At 42.8% G+C, this 21,850-nt stretch overlaps 1 protein-coding gene and 1 pseudogene across 1 annotated transcript in view; one reads left to right on the top strand and one right to left on the bottom strand.

Moving 5' to 3' along the window:
• MYO9A (myosin IXA) overlaps positions 1-21,850 on the top strand; it is a 221,086-nt gene that overhangs the window by 150,041 nt on the left and 49,195 nt on the right. Inside the window, exons 23-28 of the mRNA XM_040969582.1 lie at positions 1,769-1,918; positions 2,570-2,874; positions 3,392-4,984; positions 8,430-8,529; positions 16,768-16,880; positions 19,879-19,991. Coding sequence (XP_040825516.1) covers positions 1,769-1,918; positions 2,570-2,874; positions 3,392-4,984; positions 8,430-8,529; positions 16,768-16,880; positions 19,879-19,991 — 2,374 coding nt within the window. The remainder of the gene's footprint in view (positions 1-1,768; positions 1,919-2,569; positions 2,875-3,391; positions 4,985-8,429; positions 8,530-16,767; positions 16,881-19,878; positions 19,992-21,850) is intronic.
• LOC121149270 lies at positions 453-1,501 on the bottom strand (annotated as a pseudogene).

The raw sequence follows: 21,850 nt of genomic DNA, 5'->3' as shown, positions 1-21,850 counted from the left end.
CTTGATGCTATGATCAAGCTTTAAGATCTGTAGTTCCCACAAGTCCTCACCCTCCATCCTCTCTGCAGTCCTTCAAAATCCTTTAAAAATAGGCCATGTGTTGGGCTTGTGTTGTGTATCAAGTAATACCATTACTGTGATGTGAGCATCCCATGAGTTCTGGTTTGTGTCCTTGCTGTTCCGATTTCTAATTTTTAAAGATTTACTGAATTGATTTGAAAGACAGAGTTACAGAGAGAGATATCTTCCATCCACTGATTTATTCTCCAAATGGTTGGAAAGGCCAGAACTAGACCTGCCTCAAACCAGGAGCCAAGAGCCTATTTTAGATTTCCCACTTGGGTGACAGGGACCCAGGTACTTGGACCATCTTCCAGTGCACTTTAGCAAGAGTTGAATTGAAAGTAGAGCAGCTGGGACAATGTCGATACCTCTTCCACTTTTTTTTTTTCAACAGTCAGACTCTTTATTGCTGGGGGCTGGTGGCTCAGGCACTCTTGGTGGGCCGCGTACGCTTCCTCTTCACCATCACGGGCTTCTGGCTGTGTAGGATGGCGTTGGCACTGCAGATGGCAGCCAGCCATGCGCAGATCAGGGCGGTACTTGTTCTTGCGAATCATGTGCCGGATGCTGCTGAGCGTGGCTCACGCATTCTTGTTTTTGGTGGTCCGCATGTAGGAGGTGGCTGGCTTCCGCTGGCCGCTCCGTTGCTTCATGACCACCACTACGCCCTTGCCGTCTGCCGCCGGTTCCATGCCCACGGTCTTGCGGTGGATCAGCCCGTTGTAGCGGAACGAGTTCCGGGCCTTGTGGTTATTGGGCTCCATGCTGTACCTCTGCTTGTTCCTCTTGATGAGGAAGCTGGAGCAGTTGCGCACACGACCGTCCACTGCAGGTGCGCGGACTTGGCGGCAGCGACTCCTCTCGCTCGGTAGGCTGGAGACGGAAAGCACCTCTTCCACTTCTAGCCCAGTTCTTGCTAATGGCCTGGGAAAAGCAGCAGATGGCCCAAGTGTTTCTGCCCCTCCTTCCCTCTCGCATTGGAGATCTGCAAGAAGCTCTGGCTATTTTGGCCAGCTGGGGAGTAAACTAGAAATAGATCTCTTTATCCCATTCTGTAGCTCTGATTTTCCAATAAATAAATCAATCTGAAAAATAATAGCCTGGTGCAATGGTTCACTTGCCTAATTTCCCCCCTTGAAAGTGCCAGGATCCCATATTGGGACTGCTTCATGCCCTGACTGCTCCACTTACCATCCAGCTGACTCCTTATCTGTGGCCTGGGAAAGCAGTGTAGGTTGGGACCCCTCACCCACGCCAGAGACCAGGAAGAAGCTCCTAGCTCTTGGCTTCAGATCAGCTCAGCTCTGGCAATTGTGGCTATTTGGGTAGTGAACCAGAGGATGGAAAATCTTTCTCTGTCTGTACTTCTCTGTGTAGCTCTGCCTTTTTAATAAAAATAAATCTTAAAAAAAAGTATAGCAGGAGTACATTGACTCATTATGACAATGATTGTTGCTAGGGAGCAATGTATAAACTTTAGCACTGGGTTTCGAGTATTGCCATCTTCTACATCCTCATTTCTCCTTTTGAGTTTGAGAATTATACTGTGGTAAAGCGGTGAAAATATTGATCATTGCTATACTTATGCCAGTATGCTTATACTCCTGCCATTATGATTGCTGTGCAAAAGCGTACTACAAAAAGAGAGTTCATGAGCTGCTTCTCCCTGGGAAGCTGCACACTGCCCTGTTGTTTGTTCTGCTAGGTCTTCCTGAAGGAGCAGGAGCGACAGCACCTGCAGGACCTGCTGCACCAGGAGGTGCTGCGCAGGATTGTGCTGCTGCAGCGCTGCTTCCGGGCCCTGCTGTGCAGGCAGCATTTCCTGCGCCTGAGACAGGCTGCCATCAGGATCCAGGTGGGCACAGGGTGAACTCCTCTGTTGGGGCTTCGTTTAGGAATCAGAGCTATTTGGATGTGAAGTGTGAACTTCAGGGGTGACCATGTGAGTGGCTCAGTTTTGACATGCTGCCGGCATTCTGAAGGTGACCTGGCGTAGGAATAGGGACCGTTACTGTTTACTATGCTGAGTTAAACTCGAAGCGAGGTTATTTTGCAGGGTCTTAAGGGCAAAGGAGCCACATGCTTCATCTTTGTTGACATTGTTCTTGTGAATTCATTTTCTAAATGATGTTTCCTTGTCTCTTTTATTATCTCTCTCCCTGATATATGTCAGTGCGTGTTAGTGCTCTCCATGGGACTTTGTGTTTGTTCAAGGCAGTCTTCTGTTACCTTAGGCAAATTATAGCAAGAGAATGGAAAATAATGTATTAAAATTAACTTGTACAGCATAAAAGCACCCCTAAGTTTTAAATTGGCTGCATCCAGATTATACTCATGTTACTTAAAGTAGTTTTAACCAAATTGTCTACAAAACTTTTGTTTTTAGTCATCAACAATTTACCTGCTTTTAGCCACTTAACCTCTCCTCTGGTTGTTTTTCCCCTTTTCTGTGAAAATGTGGGGTAAAATATGACAGACGGTTTCTGTCGCCTTGTCTTGCTCACAGCGGTTCTGGAGGACCTGCCTCACTCAGAAGCAGGCTCGGGGTGAAGTAGTGCTGGAGGATGCTGCAGCGATGGCCAGCGCAGCTGCTCTTCTGCAGGCTTCCTGGCGTGCACGCTCGGAGCGGCAGCGCTACCTGGAGTTGCGGGCTGCGGCCATCACCATCCAGCAGTGGTGGAGGGTGCAACAGAGGCGCAGGCACAGGGCTGCCGTCTGCATCCAGGCGAGGTGGAGAGGCTACAGGCAAAGCAAGCAGTACCAGGAGCACCGGAGCAGAATCATCCTCCTGCAGTCCACATGGAGACAAAGGTAACTTAGGACACCTGTGCACTCATATTTGTTTTATAATGGATTATGTGCAGTTTGTTACAGTGTTATTGCTGTCCATTTTTAACTGACATTATCTGGTCTATAATAGAAGTTCAGTAAGCACTTATTGTGTTAAATTGAAGACCTGCATGGTCTGTATTTATAATAACCAAGAATTGACAATTATTACTACATTTGTGTTAGGCTTAATTCAACTGTTTAAATTGTCAGAAACTTTTTACTTTTAAGGTTTGCTTTAAAGTAAGTATATGGAGTATCAGTGTGCAGTTAGGAAAAGTTAATTACTATGCCTAATTAAAATATCATTTGATTCGTGGAAATAAGAGAACTTGAAATGTGCACTCAGGTTTATTTAAGAAATACTGGAAAATTGTAAATAGAAAATTTCACAACTTTCCATTTTTCCTAAATTCTCAGTAAATGTATATTTTATGGTACCAAACAGGAGATATTTTTGACACTTTTGTTAATTATTATTACTGTTATTATTTTTTAGATTTAAAGCTTTAAAAGAGCAAAGACTCAGAGAGGCAGCACCAGATCTTGAACTGATGAAGATCAAGGCACGTGGAGCTCTGGAAATTCACGGTTCAGACCCTTCCAACTGGGAAGATTGCTCTTTTGACAACCGAGGAAAGGCCATAGAGGAGCATAAATCTGTGCTGGAGAGGAATCGCACTAGTCATGAAGGTTCAGAGAACTGCTCAAAGGAGTCCCCAGGCAAGCGACAGGAGAGAGCCAGAAGCCAGAGTGGTGTGGACTTGCAGGAGGATGTGGTGGTCAGAGAGAGGCCCAAGTCCCTGGAGGATCTGCATCAGAAGAAAGCAGGCCGGGCAAAAAGAGAGAGTCGGAGGATGAGAGAACTAGAGCAAGCTATATTTAGCTTGGAATTGCTAAAAGTTCGTTCTCTTGGTGGGGTGTCACCTTCTGAGGAGCGCAGGTGGTCTACAGAACTGGTGCCTGAAGGTCTTCCCTCTCTGCAGGGCACACCTGACAGTGAGAGTTCTCAAGGAAGCTTGGAGCTTCTGAGTGCTGAGGACAGCCAGAAGAGCAAGCCAGGATCTGGAACTGTAGATGAAGGAGATCTGCAGCTTTCAGCTCGAAAGACAACCAGCAGTCCGAAAGTTGGTTCACAGGACTACACCCTCAGTGCCTCCTGTGAGGTGAGCAAGGGGGCACCTGGAGACCCAGCACCCTTGAGGAGTAGCACTGGGAAGGAAAAATTGGCCCACCGCTCTGAGCCTATTACCTGTAAGCCACAGCCAAGAGACTCCTTTGTGTCGAATAGTCTGCCTACATTTTTTTACATTCCCCAACAAGACCCACTAAAAACAAGTAGTCAACTAGACACAAGCGTCCAAAGAAGCAAACTCTTAGAAAGTGCAGACCCACTGGGGACAGCTGTTCCCTTCGACAGCAGCAGGGAAACTGAGAAGCGTTCCTTCTCAGCGGAGGATCACGTTGCTCCGTCTGTGAAGACAGAGTCTGCGAGAACTGTGCTGAAGAAGTTAGAAAAGCTGAACATGGAAAAGGAAGAAAGGCAAAAGCTGTTGCATCAGCAAAATGAGAAAGAGATGATGGAGCAGATCCGTCGGCAGACAGATATCCTGGAGAAGGAGCGGAGAGCCTTCCAGACGGTGGAGCAGCCAACAGCTGGGGAGTCCTTCCTGGCACCGTCTTCCTCTCAGCCCAAGCAAAGAGCAGAGAGGCCTGCCTCTCTCTTTCTCCCAAATGCCCCAAATAAGGAAGAACTCGGTGCACGGGGATCTCCATCAGTAGCTGTAAAAGATCCAGCTCGTGCCACAAAAGGCGGTCCCTCTGCTCACTTACCCATAAAGGACCGGCCAGTGACCCTGTTCTTTGAAGGAAAAGGAGCCCCATGCCAATCTGGTACTGTCAGAGAATCATCCAAAACATACAGAGTGGGCACCCAACAGAGTGTAACCTGTAAACCCTCCAATAATGGCGTTTCCAAAAGAGAGCACTTTAGGCCAACCCAGAATTACGGCCACAAATCTGATGACCCTTCCAGAGAGGGAGATACAAGGACCATTTTCTTCACACCAAAGGACAATATGAATGTTCCCCTGTAAGTGAAATGTTTATGTGTAGATGACAAGCTTCCTAGAGTATTTTATTAAAATAGGATGCCTTATTCTGCTCTACCTCTGTACATCTATGCAGCTCAGATTAGGTGTTTCCACTCACCATTGGGAATTGGCTAGTTTTCCTTTAGGAAACATTGACAAGGCTTCGATAGAATTTTTGATAGTAGGGCCTGGCGTGGTGGCGCAATGGTTAAGGTCCTTGCCTTGCACGCCCGGGATCCCATATGGGCGCCGGTTCTAATCCCGGCAGCCCCGATTCCCTTCCAGCTCCCTGCCTGTGGCCCGGGAAAGCAGTCGAGGACGGCCCAAAGCTTTGGGAACCTGCACCCGCGTGGGAGACCCAGAAGAGGCTCCTGGCTTCGGTTCGGCATAGCATCGGCCGTTGCGCTCACCTGGGGAGTGACTCATCGGACGGAAGATCTTCCTCTCTGTTTCTCCTCTCTGTATATCCGCCTTTCAAATAAAATAAATCTTTAAAAAAAAAAAGAATTTTTGATAGTAGAGGTTTTTTTTTTAAGATTTATTTATTTTTATTGGAAAATCAGATATACTGAGAAGAGGAGAGACAGAAGAAGATCTTTAGTCCGATGGTTCACTCCCCAAGTGAACACAACGGCCGATACTATGCCGATCTGAAGCCAGGAGCTTCCAGGTCTCCCATGCAGGTGCAGGGTGCCAAGGCTTTGGGCCATCCTTGACTGCTTTTCCAGACCACAAGCAGGGAGCTGGATGGGAAGTGGAGCTGCCAGGATTAGAACCGGCACCCATATGGAATCCCAGAGCATTCATGGCAAGGACTTTAGCTGCTAGGCCACTGCGCTGGGCCTGATAGTAGAGTTTTGATACTGAGTCAGTGAAGGGCACTGAGTGACGTTGAACAGCAGAGGCATTTAGTAAAGTGCTAATTGCCTGGGAACCTGGGGGCAATATGTGCAAGCCTGCTGCCATAAGGCTTCGACACTGCTGCTGGCCCATTGATGGTCTTTGTTCTTTTCCTCATACTTTTCTGTATGTGATAAGGATACAGATAAAAAATGTTTCTTTTGTTCTTAAAGATTCATCTGTTTATTCAAAGGGCATAGTTGTATAGTGGGAAACAGAGATCATCCATCTTCTAGTTCCTTCCCCAAGTGGCCTCAGTGGCCAGGGCTGGGCCCGTCTGCAACGAGGAGCTTGAGCTTCATCCAGGTCTCCCATGTGGGTGGCAGCGGCCCAAGGACTTGAGTAGTATTCTAGTTGGTTTCCCCTAAGCACATTAGCAGGAAGTTGGATCAAAAGTAGTACAGCTGGGATTCAAGCTCATGTGGCTTGCTGATACTGCAGGTGGTGGTGTAGGCTGCTGTGCCACAACGCCAGCCCCACAGTTAGCTCTCTTTAGGGTACACCTCAATAGTGTTAACTGCGTACTTGTTGCTGTGGAGCAGCTGTCTGAGAAATGAAAGTTTGTCACCATTGAACAGCTCTCCTTTGACTTCTTTCTGGTAACTACTGTTCTGTTTTATGAGAGTTGAACTACTTTAGTTTTCTCATGTAAGTGGAAATCCTTTAAGGATTTTCAAGGTTTTTTAGATTACCAGTAGTAATGAGAATAGTGTTTTAAAAGTTTTATTTCTTTTATTTGAATGGCAGAGACACACACAGAAATCTCCCATCTGCTGGTTTAGTCCCCAAATACTACAATAGCTGAGCCGATCCTCATCAGGAGGCAGGAGCCTCTTCTAGGTCTTCCACACAAGTGCAGCATCCCAAGGCTTTGGGCCATCCTCTACTGCTTTTTCCTGGCCACAAGCAGGGAACCAGATGTGAAGTGGAGCAACCAGGACGTGAATCAACGCTCCAACGGGATTCCAGCCTGTGCAAGGCGAGGATTTAGCTACTGAGTTATTGCACCTGGCCTTTCCAGTAAAAACAAATAAATCCTAAAAAAAAAAAAAGTAAATTGCTGAGAAAAAGAAGGCAATTTATAGAACTTATGGGAATCTATTTTAGCCATGAAAGATGACTACAGATATAGGTAACTGAGAGTATGAAAGTACAATTTCTGTTCCTATTTTTATTTGTCTAATTCTCCACAGAATTTAGCGATAAGACAATCACATTATACAGCTGTTCAAACAAAATCAAGTTTTTCCAAGCCCACTCTATAGCATCTGTAGGAGTGGGCGACTGGGGTTATCTTTTTGCTTGTTACTGATTTTATTCTATATAACCTGAAGGTTTAAAACACAAATAGTTCACGGAAGCTGTAGAGAAACTTTGAGAAGAGATTTTGCTTACTGAAGACATCTGAATAATGAAGCCCTCCCTACTGGGTGATATTCACTGTCCAGCAGCAATGGACTTGGTGCACAGAGCTGATGATAACACGCATGGGTAGACTGATGGTCAATTGTCAGAGTTTATTAGTGGCATTGGGCTTTTATAGTCTGAGGGTCACATTGGATAAGGGAGGAGATATTAAGGAGCTTACATAGTTCCCATAAACCCATCTATGAAACCTACCAGTAGTTTCCACACCCTTGTCTGAAAATATCTCTCTTTGTTTTGCATATTCAATTCGTTGTTTCCATTCAAATGATATCCACTCAGTTGTTCTCACACAAATGATATCCTATCAGTTATCCTCCTGTATCCAATCATTTGCTCTTATATAAATGATACCCACTCAGTTGTTCTCACACAAATGATACCAGTTGTCTTCTTATGGAGAGACTGTTTATTAGCTGTTGTATGATTGGAAGAAAAGGCCACTTCTGAGACTTGTCTCGGAAAGATTAGAGAATCTGGTATTTTCCTTTTCTCATCATTTCCACTTTTGAGCTAATTTTGCTGCCATTCTTTTTTTAAATATTTATTTATTTTTATTACAAATCAGATATACAGAGAGGAGGAGAGACAGAGAGGAAGCTCTTCCATCTGATGATTCACTCCCCAGGTGAGCGCAATGGCTGATGCTATGCTGGTCCAAAGCCAGGATCAAGGAACTTCTTCTGGGTCTCCCACGAGGGTGCAGGGTCCCAAGGCTTTGGGCCATCCTCTACTGTTTTCCCAGGCCACAAGCAGGGAGCTGGATGGGAAGTGGAGCCACTGGGATTAGAACCGGCGTCCATATGGGATTCCGGCGCTTTCAATGCGAGGACTTTAGCCACTAAGCTACCGGGCCGCCGGGCCCTTGCTGCCATTATTCTTAAACATATCATTGGAGTAAAGTATACTTTCCAGTTATTAGGACAGGGCCTCTAGGAGTTCAGTCATACTCACAGATTGTTGAAATAGCATTAATTGTATAACCAAATTTTGGAATTCTCTATGGGATTTCATAGCATTATTTCACTAGACTTGTTAGAACCATAATTCATCCCCTACTGTAAGATTGCTGCCCTAGAATATTTGCTAGGAATTGAAGTATAACTGTTTTACCTGCAGTGTCAACAGAGAAGCCTTAGGCAGTGAAAACCCTCGTGCGTGTAGACAAGAGGAACCAGCTTGGAAACCTGTGAAATTCACTGGGCCTGGCCAAGGAGAGGTAAGCATCGGGCCTTGTAGATCTGCCTCCTGTGTGAACTAGATGCATGATATTTTGGAAGTTATTTTTGTAAGGTAGAGCACTTCATCTATCCACCTAGTCCCGAGTGTTCTAGAGGAAGAAGCTGTAAACTGAGGCTGTTAGGCTTAGGGAGGTGCGCTGTAGGTGGGGAGTGGTGTCGGAAGACTCAGGTTGCACAGCGGAGAAGCCACCAAGGAGCTCTGGTGCCTTTCCCTAGCCGTGCAGGATGACTTGCTGTTGTGAAGAGCATGGTAGATGTAGATAGCTTTCGTTCCTCTCTGTAGTAAGGAACCTGAATTCTTTTGTTCATTCCTGTCACTTCTGCCAGTGGAATGGGCGCAGTGGGAGGCGGGGTATGTCAAGACGTTTGTGAGACCTTTGATGTCTTGCATTGGCATCATATCCCCTCCCTCAAAAAAAAAAAGCAAAAACAAAACATTGTTGTGTTATTTGTTTTATCATTTGGTCAAGCAGGTTGCCAGACCGGCCCATAAAAAGAAAGCTCGAATGGCGCGGACGCGCTCCGATTTCTTGACTAGAGGTACTTTTGCTGATGGGGAGGGGGATACAGAGGAAGATGATTACGATGACATTATTGAGCCCCTTCTCTCCCTTGACCAAGCCTCTCACTCTGAGCTAGAGTCTGTATCCAGCCTGGGTCAGGCCTCTCACAGTGACTCCGAAATGGTAATTTTACAGCAATATAAGAAAAATAGATAGCAAACAAATCTGATGGGAATAGTCTTTGCTAATCTAAAGCTAACCTTCACAGCTTCTTTCCACAAAATGGCTTGTACATGGGAAACCTCAGTGAACACCACGGCTAAAGCTAAATCTTTAAGTTTTAGGACTCAAATAAAGGGCACTTCAGCAGTTTGTCCAATCACACATCAGGTAAATTCAGGTCATTGAACATAGTGGTAGTGTAGAGCATGTCTATTATAGCTTAGAAAGTCAAGACTAGGGCTCTTCCTGACTGTGTAATGTAATCCTGTAACTTCCAACGAAAATGCTGTTTACTTTGGCTTCACTTTTTGTTGGGGGAGCAGGGAGTCTTTCAGGTTGTTCCTGTTCCCATTTTTTGGTAACATAAAATAAAACTGATTTTTAGAAAAGGTTTAGTGGAGCAGGGATTCAAACCCAGGCATTCCAGTGTGGCATACTGATGTTTTAAGACACATTTTTCTTTTTGAAGACTTTTTTTTTTTTTTTTTTGGAAAGGCAGATTACCAAGAAGGAGAGACAGAAAGATCTTCCATCTGCTGGTTCACTGCATGAGTTGAGCCGATTTGAAGCCAGGAGCCGTTAGTTTCTTTCAGGTCTCTCACATGGGGTTTAGGGTTCCAAGGCTTTGGGCCATTCTTTGCTGCTTTCCCAGGCCACAAGCAGGGAGTTACATGGGAAATGGAGCAGCCAGGACATGAACCGTTGCCCATATGGGATCCCGGTGCATGCAATGCAGGGACTTTTGCCACTGAGCCATCATGCTGGGTACCAAGTCACATGTTAAATATTTTGTGAAATACCCTGATTCACTTAAATTTTTATCATGGAGCTGTTTTGTAGTTTTTGAGTTATGTCAAAGGCTGAGTTGATGTGGTCAGTGTTGTAGCATGCAGGTGAAGCCACCATCTGCAGCACAGGCTTCCCATATTGGTGCTGGATTGAATCCTGGCTGCTCCAAGTCTGATCCAGCTCCCTGCTAATGAGCCTGGGAAAGCAGCAACTATGGCTCAAGTCTTCATGCTTCTCTTCCCATGTGGGAGACCCAGAAGAAGTGCCAGGCTCCTGGCTTTGGACTGTCCCAGCTCTGGCCGTTGCGGCCAGATGGGACGGTGAACCAGAGTTGGAAGTCTTCTCTGGGTGTACCTCTCCCTCTCTCCAACTGCCTTTCACATAAACAAATTTTAAAAAACTAAGTTAATATTAAAACTTCCCCTAATTTCCTGAATACTGCTACTATCTTTATGTTTTGTGAGAAGTATGATATTAATGACCCTATTGGTACTCTGTGAAGGAAAAAACAATCAACAGGCCTAGAACAATGCTGGGCAAGTTTTCTGGAGTCACTAACCAGATTAAAACTCTAGGACTTTAGAAATGGGAAACCACTGTGTATCTATAACTTAGAGCCACACTTGAAATGAGTCCATTTTGAAGGTGCCCTCTACTTGACTGATAATGAAATAAACCTTTTTGTGTGATTAGTGTGAAATAAAACAAGCTGGTTTTAGGGAAGGACATATGGTCGTGCTGTGTGTGGCTGCAGCCCTGTTCCTGAGGGTTCCCTCTGGACAACCTTGGTGTCTCGGTGGTAGGCTCTCCCTCACGTAAGCGGAAGTCGGGTCTTGTGCTGGGAGCACTCAGCCTCTGCTCACCTGCTTGACGGTCACTGCATGCTGTAGTCGTAGAGCTCCTCCCCTCTGCAGCCACCTGCCTGTGCCCCTGTTGTCGCTCACGCCTGAGGATAGGTGCTGGTGGTGGTTTCCAGTGGACACTCACGCGAAGCAGCTTTGCTTTCTAGAATATGCTGATAGAATCTTATTTGGGTTGGGGTTGGGGAGCGGAAAGAACCGTGTTAAAATGTGTTTCTCTGTTTATTTTGAAAATATGCCATGTTCTGACATTGTCTCATGCTGTGAAGATGAAAATGTATGTTTTTCTAAGTGGAACCTACTGTACCCTTAAAGTCCAAGTATGTTTTTGAGTTTAAAATGGATTTGACTTTCTGAGCACATGGAAATTTTAAAAATTTGATTTGTTGTTGGTATCAGGCTTTGTGTTTCCTGTCATTGATATTTGAATCTTTATTTTACTTCCCAGTTATAAACACAGTTAAGAATTACTTACCTGCAAGGATCTGATAAGTGTTAGAGGTGGTTAATTATCACTGGGTTGTCACCTTGCTGGGGAGAGCAGTTACGTGGGTGGTGCTGCTCCTGCCTGGTGACTTTGGTGTTTTCACTTACTACTTCAAGTTCTGCTCCTTGGATAAATGTCTAGTTCCTCTGGGCTGTCACCTGGTTCTTAAGAACGACATGTTCTTCTAGGCAGTAATTTTCAGATGATTTTCCTATAGTTTCTTAGACTCTCGTCTTGTAACTGTTAGGTAGATTGTGTCCCTGTTTGCAGGATCAGCTACTGTCGGTAGCTCTGTGGAAATAGTCCTGCTTGCTCCTGGCATGACAGCACCGGTTTTCTCATCTTCCCCCAAAGCCACATCACTGTTTCGCTGTTATTTTGAGCTGCTCTCCAGGCTTCACCTGTTCTTCACTGTCCTCCACAGAAACAGCCAGAAAAACCTGTTAATCAAGCAGAGTCATACAGCCAGAGAAAGCCTGTGTTGACCATGTCTTAGTAATATCCCCCGTGGTGGAAGCCAGGAGAGAACATGCAGTGTTAGTTCAGTGCTGCTTAGTCCAAGAGGCAGCCGGCACAGGAACCACACACTGAGTACTTAGTGCTTCTATGTGCATTTAATCCCTCCCCCCAGAGGCAGGAACAGTGGCAAGGCATTTTAACTTGCTATTTTTTGAAGGATATGGTAGAATTTCTTTATAAAATCATCTCAGATTGGTGCTTTTGCTGGCATGGTTCTTTGATACGTTTCTCTGTTCTTGGGAAATTCGTCTCTTTAAGCATTTTATTTAATGGCTCAGTTTTGTAAACAATATTTTGTTTAAAACTGACACTTTTATCTGATGTTTAAAAATTTTTTTGCCCAAAGTCTAGAATATAGTCACTTGATGATTTTTAATATTTTTCTTGAAATTATTTCACTTCAATTTTATAAAATTAGATTTATTTTTCTTTGTTAATTATTTCTCTGTTTTGCCAAGTTTTTCCAAAATACCAACATTTTAATTTTTACATTTATTTCCTCATATTCTGTTGATTTCTACTTTATTAGTAGCAAATAATAAATTAAAATTTTCTCTTATTAACAATAGTAAATCTTGTTCTTCAGCTTGCTTTCTTGTTTTTTTAGGTTTTGAATTAGAAATTTAGTTCACTTATTTTTATAGATGGAAGTTTTTTTTAATTTATTTAATTTTATTGTAAAGTTAGATGTACAGAGAGGAGAGAGGAAGATCTTCCATCTGATGATTCACTCCCCAAGTGCCTCAACGGCCAGAACTGAGCCAATTTGAAACCGGAAACTGGAATTCGAGCCTCTCCTGGGTCTCCCATGCGGGTACAGGGTCTCAAAACTTTGGGCTGTCCTCGACTGCTTTCCCAGGCCACAAACAGGGAGCTGGATGGGAAGCAAGGCCACTGGGATTAGAACTGGCACCCATATGGGACCCCAGTGTGCAAGGCGAGTTATTTTAGCTGCTAGGCTACGACTCTGGGTCCAGATGTAAGTTTTTAAGGCAGTGAATTATTGCTTTAGATTGCTTTAGATGTATCTGCTGAATTCTGATATGTAAGACTTTTATCACTTTGTTTTTTAGGTGATCTTTAATCTTACTCTGTCTCCCTTCTCCCCAATATATACATTTTTAAACTCAAGACTTGCTCAGTATTTTACAGTTTTCAGAGGAAGAGTCTTGTAAATTTTTTTGTTATATTCTTATTTTAGTATTATGTTTTCCTTTTATGGGTCCACATGGGGCGGGGTCGATAGTGGGGAGCTGGCAGCTCAGTCCTACTCTTCCCGTGTGGGTAACAGGTGCCTGCTACCTCCAAGAGTGTGTTTTATAAGGAGGCTGAAATTGGTAGGGGAGGCCGGATGCAAACTCCAGCATTCCCCGTGGTGGCTGAGCTGCTGTGCCACACAGCTGTTGCAGTAGGAGATATTTAATTCATTTTAAGAATAACTAATTTTTTTTTCCTTCTTGTTTTTGTTTGGGGTAGAGTATGTGGTTAACCTACTAAGGTGTTTTGACCTCATTTTGGTTGTCATTTGATACTCTCTTGCTTTGTTTCTTGTAGTGTGGTATAGATTTTTGTGTGTTTTAAGTTCCTCATTTTGTCTATTTGTGGTCATTCCGTACATGACCAGTTTGTTGACTGCTGTCACTATTTAAAAGAACAGTGTCTGGTGTCCCACTCTGCTGTGTCAGAAGTGATGGATGAACGTTGAATCCTCTGGTTTTTAGTATCTCTTCCTCCATGTCAGATTCTAAATTCCTACCTTCTGCTGTCTTTGCTTTTCACTGTCCAGTCTACAGAGGGCAGACACCCTTTGCTTCTTTTTCAGCCTGCTTCTGCTTCCAAAAGCAGTGCCTTCAAAACTACTGCATGTGCTTATAAAAATCCCTTCCCTCAAGTCCGTTCTTCAGACTCTTGGTAAACTTTGCTGTTTTCACACTGAACAAACCTTTGTGATTTTTAGAGCAGTTCCTAAGCCTACTGCTGGTTTTGTTCTTTTTTCTGGGACTGCCCTTGTCCTGTGCCAAGCTCCCAGTGGGGCTGTGGGGACTCATCAGGACTATCTGTAGTTTCTGACCTGTGAGTAATCTGATGTTGTTGTGCATTCCTCTTTTCTCCTTTCATTGTATGAGTGTATATTTCATGTTATTTTGCTTTATTTCTGGTTTTATCGTTTTCTTTTTCTTTTTTTTTTGGTAATATGTCACTATATTTGTGTTTTGGCAGCCTCCATTATTAGTTTCTTAATAATTAGAATACTTAGAATATTTCTAATCCATAACTTTTCCCTCTCCCTTTGTTGAGTTCAGATCATTTGTTAGTTGTTCCCCAAATTTCTGCATTTTGCTGATTATAATCCTATATTTTTTAATATGAAATTCCAATTTACAGGACGTACAGGCTCAGAGTCACTATAGAAAGAGTGTTTGAATCACATTGGGGTTTAATTTCTTGAGGAGAGTGGTGAATCTCTGCTGTTGGATCACATTAGCAGCCGCATTTCTGTTTTGCCGCGTCCTGGATTTATTAGTACTGTTTGTAGCCGAGGTACAATATGCAGAGCTTCAGTGTATGTTTTGATCGTTTTTGGCATATACAGTACAACTAGGTAACCTGCTATCCTGCTAAGATTTCTATGACTTGAAAACTCTCATGTTTCAACTTTCCTCTTCTGCTCTGACATCAGAAGCAACTGCCATTCTAGAACTTGTAATGAGTATAATTTGTTCAGTGGGAGGAAGAATTCTGAAATGATCCTACAAGATTGCTGGTCCTGCTGAAAGCCAGTTCCTCTTCAGAAATTCAAACATTGATCTGCACTGTGTTGTAAAGAGATTTTGCAGATGCAGTTAAAGTCTCCAATTAGCCAAGCTTAAGAATTGGGCATTGTCCCTATGCGCCTGCCCTAATCTCATCACATGACCCTAGAGCGACTTTTGCTCAGTTGATCAGGAGAGATCAGAGGCTTCTAGCATAGGAAAGATGCCAGGTGTCTTTGCGGATTTGAGGGTGTTCTTGGGCTCCTGAATCTTATCTGCAACAGCAAATCTGGTATTAGTCCCACATCTGTGTGTTTTCTTTTTGGTATCTTCCAGCGCTGCACTTAACCTTTTTGAACACATGGAATGCAGTTGCAATTACTGTTTTAGTGTTTTTCTAGTTCGGTAACATTTTCTGTTTTTGATTCAGTATGGTTTGATTCTCCTTCTCATTCCAGGTTTTATACTCTTGATTTTTGTGTATCTGATTATTTTCTATTTAAGTGCCTGATGCTCTGATTTTTACCTTGTTTGTTTGCAGGGCTTTCATTTGGACTTTATTTTCTAGCCCCGCTGCAGAGCTTTGTTCTGGAAGCAGTTTGATCTTGGGTTTTTCTTTCAGGATTGGTGTACTCAAGTAGTACTCAGTCTGGAACTAGTAATTTTATTATTATTATTATTATTATTATTATTTACTTGGAAGAGTTACAGAGAGAATGCTCCTGAATCTTCTGGTTCACTCCCAAATGGCTGCAGTAGCTGGAGCTGGGCCAGTACAAAGCCAGGATCACAGAGCTGCTTTGAGGTCTCCCACCTGGTTGCAGGGACCCAGGTATTTGGCCTCTGCTGTTTCTCAGGCACATTAGCAGGGAGCTGTGTCTGAAGTGAAGTAGCATGTGTGAGAATGAATGCCTTGTGGGATACCAGCACCACAGGAGGCAGCTCTATCCAACAGGCCAAAATGCTTATCCCAGACTGATTTTTCTTAACAGCTAAAGCCCAGAGCCCTGGCATCCTCTGACTCTCGGGCCCAGGCATTACTGCTGACCTTTAGTGAGTGATGGCACTATTACCTTTAATCCTTTTCTTGGTCCTTTCTCATGGTTATTAAAGAGGCAAGTGTTGATTAGTACTCAGCTAAGTACTCCTTTGGGACTAAGTGTAGATCTTCAGAGGTTTTTTTTTTGCTTTCATATGTCTCTCTTCCCCAGGACTGTCATTTGGTTTCTGTCACCTTGATCACTTCGGACTTTGAGCTTCATGTGTCCAACTTGGCCAGTCTGCTGAGGTTGGCCTGGGTTGGTGTCACAGCAGTAACTTGGGACAGGCACTTTTTTCAGGAATATTTATCCTTTGAAAACTGTTGTTTACTGTTATTTTGTCTGTTTTATTTGAGGCAAAAGGGTAAAGAATTCCCTAATTTTCCATCTTGGCCAGAAGCTGAAATCTGTTCTTTGAATTTTTACAACTCAGGAGATTGTTTCTGTTGAGGTTATATTCAAGCCGACCAAAAAGCTAAAGAAAAAATATAATACTAGAGAATTACTTGAATAGATTACAAGAAATTCTTTACTGAGGATATCTTTAGAGGAGCACTTTATAAGCAAATAGTATATGCATTGCTAGTTGTAGTGCAGGTCCTGGTTTAAAAGCCTTACATGTTGTGTGTAATTTGGGCTGTTAGTGATGGTAATGGTAATATTTCATTCTTTGAATCTTTTTTTATGTTGTATGTGTTCTAGCTCTTCTAAGTCCTTGACAGGATATAGTGAGAATCAATGGCAGCAAGTTAAGCCATAAGAGTAATTGCCACTTTGGGATAGAAAAAGCAGATGATACTCAGTGGTCCAAATTTTTGATACTGTATGTTTTGTTTGTGTCTTCAGCTGGTCTTGCCTTATTCTTGTTCTCTTACTTAAGGGCTATAACTTCTATTATTTCAGTGAATCTTGTATTTATCTGAATGCATTTTTGTACTTATAACAGCTATAATTCTCAAATGATTTCATAACTTGAGTTTTAATTACAGTGCTCTCATATATTTACTTTGTTTTAAAGTCTTTTATGTATGCAATCATTACAGACGTCACAGAGATTTTCTTCAACTGATGAACAAGCAAAGCTTCATAAGGCTATGTCCCAAGGAGAGATCACGAAGTTGGCAGTGAGACAGAAAGCTTCAGATTCAGATCTAAGGTATAAAGAGCACACAGAGTACGTTACAGTTGAATGCTGAGCCTCATTTGCTAAGTTGTTCTTTTTGAAGGAAATCAGTCCTGCTGATGATAGACACACATTGGTGCAGATCTGTATAATGAGATACATCCTATGTGAGGGCTGATAGTGTGATTGTGGAGAGCTTGAGTCATTATTTGACTTTTGTTGTAAAAGAAGCAGACCAGATTGAGATTGAAATATGTTCCTTGCTTCAGACTTGGATTGTAAGTATTTTAGAGGCACAACTGTAAAATATGTTTTAGAAATTATGTTTTCTTTAGAAGAGCTTGTGCAGTTTTTACTTTCACGTAAATTCCTGTATCCCTTGTTGTGCTAGCTAAGCATGTGTTCCATCCAATGAAAATTTGAAGAGTGTGCTGAAACCTTAGTGACTCATAAACCTGGACAAGTCCCCCTTTATGACTGATGCGTCATGACAGATGACCTAGCTGAAGGAGAATGAAGATACACCCAGATAGCAGATTCAATATCAACATCTAATTTCTACTACTACTCTCCAAGTTGATAATGTAACAGCATCTAAAAAAGAAATAAAAACAAATTGGGGACAATAAAGTAGGCTCTTGAAATACAAAGAGCAATTTGACTTTAAATTTTAAATGTTACAGTAAATGGGGGAAAGCCTGAGAGAAACCAGCTGGATAAAGTAGTCAGAGTGAGTGTTAGCAGTGCCCCGCTGTCTGCCTTTGCTCAGCTCCCACATTTCCCAAATGCTCAAAAGAATGGCTCAGAGAGTCTTTGTTACTTTTATGCAGCCCTTCAATAAAGACTTGAAGAAACCAACATTAGGGACTCTCTTTGAAAAATTGGCCAGCCAGGTAACCCTATAAAGAAGTCTTATAGGTTAGCAGTCCCACACTGACGTACTTTAGAGCTTCTAAGCACCTTTGGTGGGTTTGCCTTTAGTCAAAGTTGGATAACAGTTTCCCACATGCTGGGGAAATGCCTCATATTAAAAAAACCAAAGCTAACAGGAAGAAAACAATGTGAAAGCAATAAGCTATTTAGGCAATAGAAAACCTCAAGTGGAGGTTGTCAGTGGAGTTGCCTTATGAATATAACTGCATTCATAAAGCCAAACAGTGTACATGAAAGACAAAAAATCCTAATAAAAATGCCTTTGAAAGTTAAAACATAATAGCAGAGAACAGCTCAGAATAATGTAAAGGACAGTTAGGTGCATAATCTCAGGAAATTGAGCAAAGAGACGGAAGAGATAAGAAAACTTAGGAGGGTTAGTGCCTAGTGGTTGAGAGGTCTAAATAGAGCGTAGAAACTTGGGAGGAGCAAATGGGTTATAAAGTAAATCAGCTGAATTTCATGGAACTGAAGACCTGAGTTTCTATGTTGAATTGGCTTACTGATCACCCAATATAATGCTGAAAGGCAACCTAACTTGAAAGACAAATCATTGTAGAACCAAAGAGAGCAAAGGCTGCCCGTGATGGTGGTGAAGCCTCTGGATTGGAGCAGGTTCCCAGGGTCCTGGGAGAGCTCGAGGAGCTGGACCTGAGTGAGCACCTGCTGTGAGCACGGAGAGAGGAGAGAGACAGATGGAAGCACCGGAGATGAATGGTGTGCGAAGTGAGCCAATGGAAAAACTCTAGCATAAGACAGTACATAGAGAGTTACATACTTCAGCTGTGATTATTACTCACACAATAATAAAACTACAGATTCCTATTTGTAAATAAAATGACAGTGTTGTCCTCCTGGGGCTGTGTGTTTTTGGTGAGGGTAGAACAGGAGGGTGAAGCATGCTTGATTTTTGTGTGTGGTCACAAGCAGGAGAGCACCACACGAATGTCGAATATCAGAATGGTCAGGGAAGTGAGTTTCCAGGGAGCAGAACATGCAGTGATGCCGTTATTGTAGAGAAGCCTTAAAGAACAGTTTCTCATTACAACGAATGCATTTTAAAACAGAAGCAAACAATTAAAAGGTAAATGAACTTGGGGTACAGAATCAGCCATATCTGAGCCTTGCTTTCCGAGCCTCAGTTTGTCCATGTGTGAAGTAGGGTAATGATAGCTATTTGAGGATAATTACATATTAAAAAGTGGCTGACACCTAGTAGATGCCAGAGTAATTTTTGACTGAATCAATGAACCTACAAATGAACAAATCAATACACAAACCTGCTAGTACAGAGTTAGCATACACAGTGTATGGCCAGTAATGTCAACTGGTATCATTGTACTTCCTGGTTGTTGTATTTCCTCAGTTTCTACAGTGAAATAGCATGTAAGCTGTACTAGGTGTATACAGAGAGACTTTGTCACTTCTGGGTATGTAACCTTGAGAAAGTTACCTAATGCTAAAGTCTCTCGTTTTTCACTTGTAATATATTCATGTTAGTTTGTTAAAAGTGTTTATGATTAAATAAAATGGCACTTAGCAGTGCATGTCAAATAAAACAAGGCTTCAAATAAGAAATGGCTATTGTTAGTTAATAATATTGGTAACTCATGAATATGAAATAGTGACATGTAAACTTTCATTGCATAATAGTCAGTGGAAAGGTTTAGAATTTATCTGTGTTATGATTACAGTGATAGAAAAATCAGATTTCAGAAGATAGTTTCCACAATATATGAACTAATGTTTTTCAGAATAGGATTATCCATGATTTCTTAAATCCAATCTGGATGGGACAAAAATGGAAAGGTAGCAGTTTATAAATCATATAACCTGAATTGGAATCCTAATTCTGCTGCTTTATAGCTGTCTTATATTAGGGACCTATTTTCGCTTCCTCTTGGGTCTTAGTATTTCTATGTTCAAGATAAGGAAACTGTCTACCTACAAGGTGGAGTTTTAACTGTGAACCTGAAAATTTGGTTGAAATGTGAAAAAGGAGCTCATATATACTGAAGATAGATAAGTTTGAAATGATATACACATATTATTGCTGGGACAAACTGATTTCCATTTTTACTTTTATGTTTTGGAACAGACCTCAGAGAGCTAGGATGCGATTCTGGGCCAAAGGGAAGCCGGGGGAGAGAAAGACTGCCCGAGTGAAGCCTGCCCCACAGTCGGATGTCTCCACACACTTGGGTGCAGACGGTAGGAACGGGCCGGGGTATTGCTGTCCTTGTCTCTGCTTCTTTCTTCTGAAAGTCTGCTCTTCTCCAGGCCTCATGACTAGATTTTTGTATGAGGGCTGACCAGGATTGCCATCTCTTTGCTTAACTAAAAATGGTTACATTTTACCCATACTAGAAATTCTAACAAAATATGGCATACAATGGAGAATCCTGGCCTTCTTTCATTGACTTCACAGACTAATAACAGTAACTGATATTTGAATGTGGCACTGTACTGAACTACTGTATCAACTCCTTTGCCCCACACGGCAGTTGTCTTGATGCGTAGTGTAAGGGTTAGAGAACTAAGGCCCAGAGGCGTTGTGTGTTCATACACATGTGATGACTGGGAGAGCGGCAGCTAGGTTCTTATTCCACATACCTACCCACCGTGCAGGGGATTACCTGGTGTTTCACAATAAAGGGTTATTTTAACTTTTCGGGTGTGATTCATAACTATTTAAGTACCCTGTTTTAAAGTTAGTCCATTCTGTTAAGAAAACAGACCTTTCTATTTTATAAATATTTTATAAATATATATATATATACATATATTTTAAAGACTTATTTATTTATTGGAAAGTCAGATATACAGAAAGGAGGAGAGACAGAGAGGAAGATCCTCCGTCTGATGATTCACTCCCCAAGTGAGTGCAACGGCCGATGCTATGCCGATCTGAAGCCAGGATCAAGGAACTTCTTCCGGATATCCCACAGGGGTGCAGGGTCCCAAAGATTTGGGCCATCCTCAACTGCTTTCCCAGGCCACAAGCAGGGAGCTGGATGGGAAGTGGGTCTACTGGGATTAGAACCTGTGCCCATATGGGATCCCGGCACATTCAAGGCGAGACTTTAGCTGCTAGGCCACAGTGCTGGGCCCAAACTGACCTTTCTAAATGCTCGGGACTATTAATTCTCCAAGGATTTCATTAATCTGAATTGTAAAGGCTATCTCTTATTTCCAGCCCTTCCCTCACCCATGCTTGACATGTGTAGCATGACATAAAGGTGAGAACTGTCTTCAGTAAGATGGGCCTCAAGCGGCCATGTGGTAGTAAGTGAATAATGTCCCAGTGTTAACTAGAATAGGATGAGGTCCCAGGAGGGAAGCTGCTGTTTCTTAGGGAAGGATGGTTAAGTTAGTAAGGAAAAACTGCCTGCATCGGGGAGAAGCTGAAGGAGGGACTGTGTGGGTAGGTACCAGGGCTGCAGCAGGAGCCTCTGTCAGCACTGCAGGCCACAGGCTGTCATGGGAGGGGTGCATCTAGACCCCGGTTTACGCCTTGGGAACCGACACACTGAGGAGGAAAACCATCATAGAATTCCTCCCTGTTGCCTTAACTAAGATGATCCGGTTTATTTTTAATTGACTGATCATTCAGAATTTTTCATTTTATACAGTGCTTCACTGCTAATTCTTAAGAACTGGAAGTTCTTTAGTTGAAAACCTATGAGCAGACTTTATTGATAAGGATTCATATGCAATTGGATTATAGTTGTTTTTAAACTTACATTTATGTAAAAACTTATTAAGGTAATTATTTGGTTATAGTCTTACTTCCTTTCCCCCTTCCTTCCTCCCTCCCATCCTTTTTTTTCTTCCTTCCCTTCTTCATTCCTTTTTAAAACTTATTTTTGTTGGGAAGGCAGATTTACAGAGAGATAGAATGGTTCATTCCCAAACAACTCCAACAGCCTAAGCTGAGCGATCCAGACCTAGGAGCAAGGAACTTCTTCCAGGTCTCCCACATGGATATAGGAACTCAAGGCTTTGGGCCGTTGTCTACTTCTTTCCCAGGCCATAAGCAGGAAACTAGGTTGGAAGTGGAGCAGTTAGGA

Source organism: Ochotona curzoniae, unplaced genomic scaffold (genome assembly GCF_017591425.1).
Source record: "Ochotona curzoniae isolate NIBS_2020 unplaced genomic scaffold, NIBS_Ocur_1.0 scaffold_4701, whole genome shotgun sequence".
Taxonomy (NCBI): Eukaryota; Metazoa; Chordata; class Mammalia; order Lagomorpha; family Ochotonidae; genus Ochotona; species Ochotona curzoniae.
This window is presented reverse-complemented; position numbering and strand designations above follow the sequence as displayed.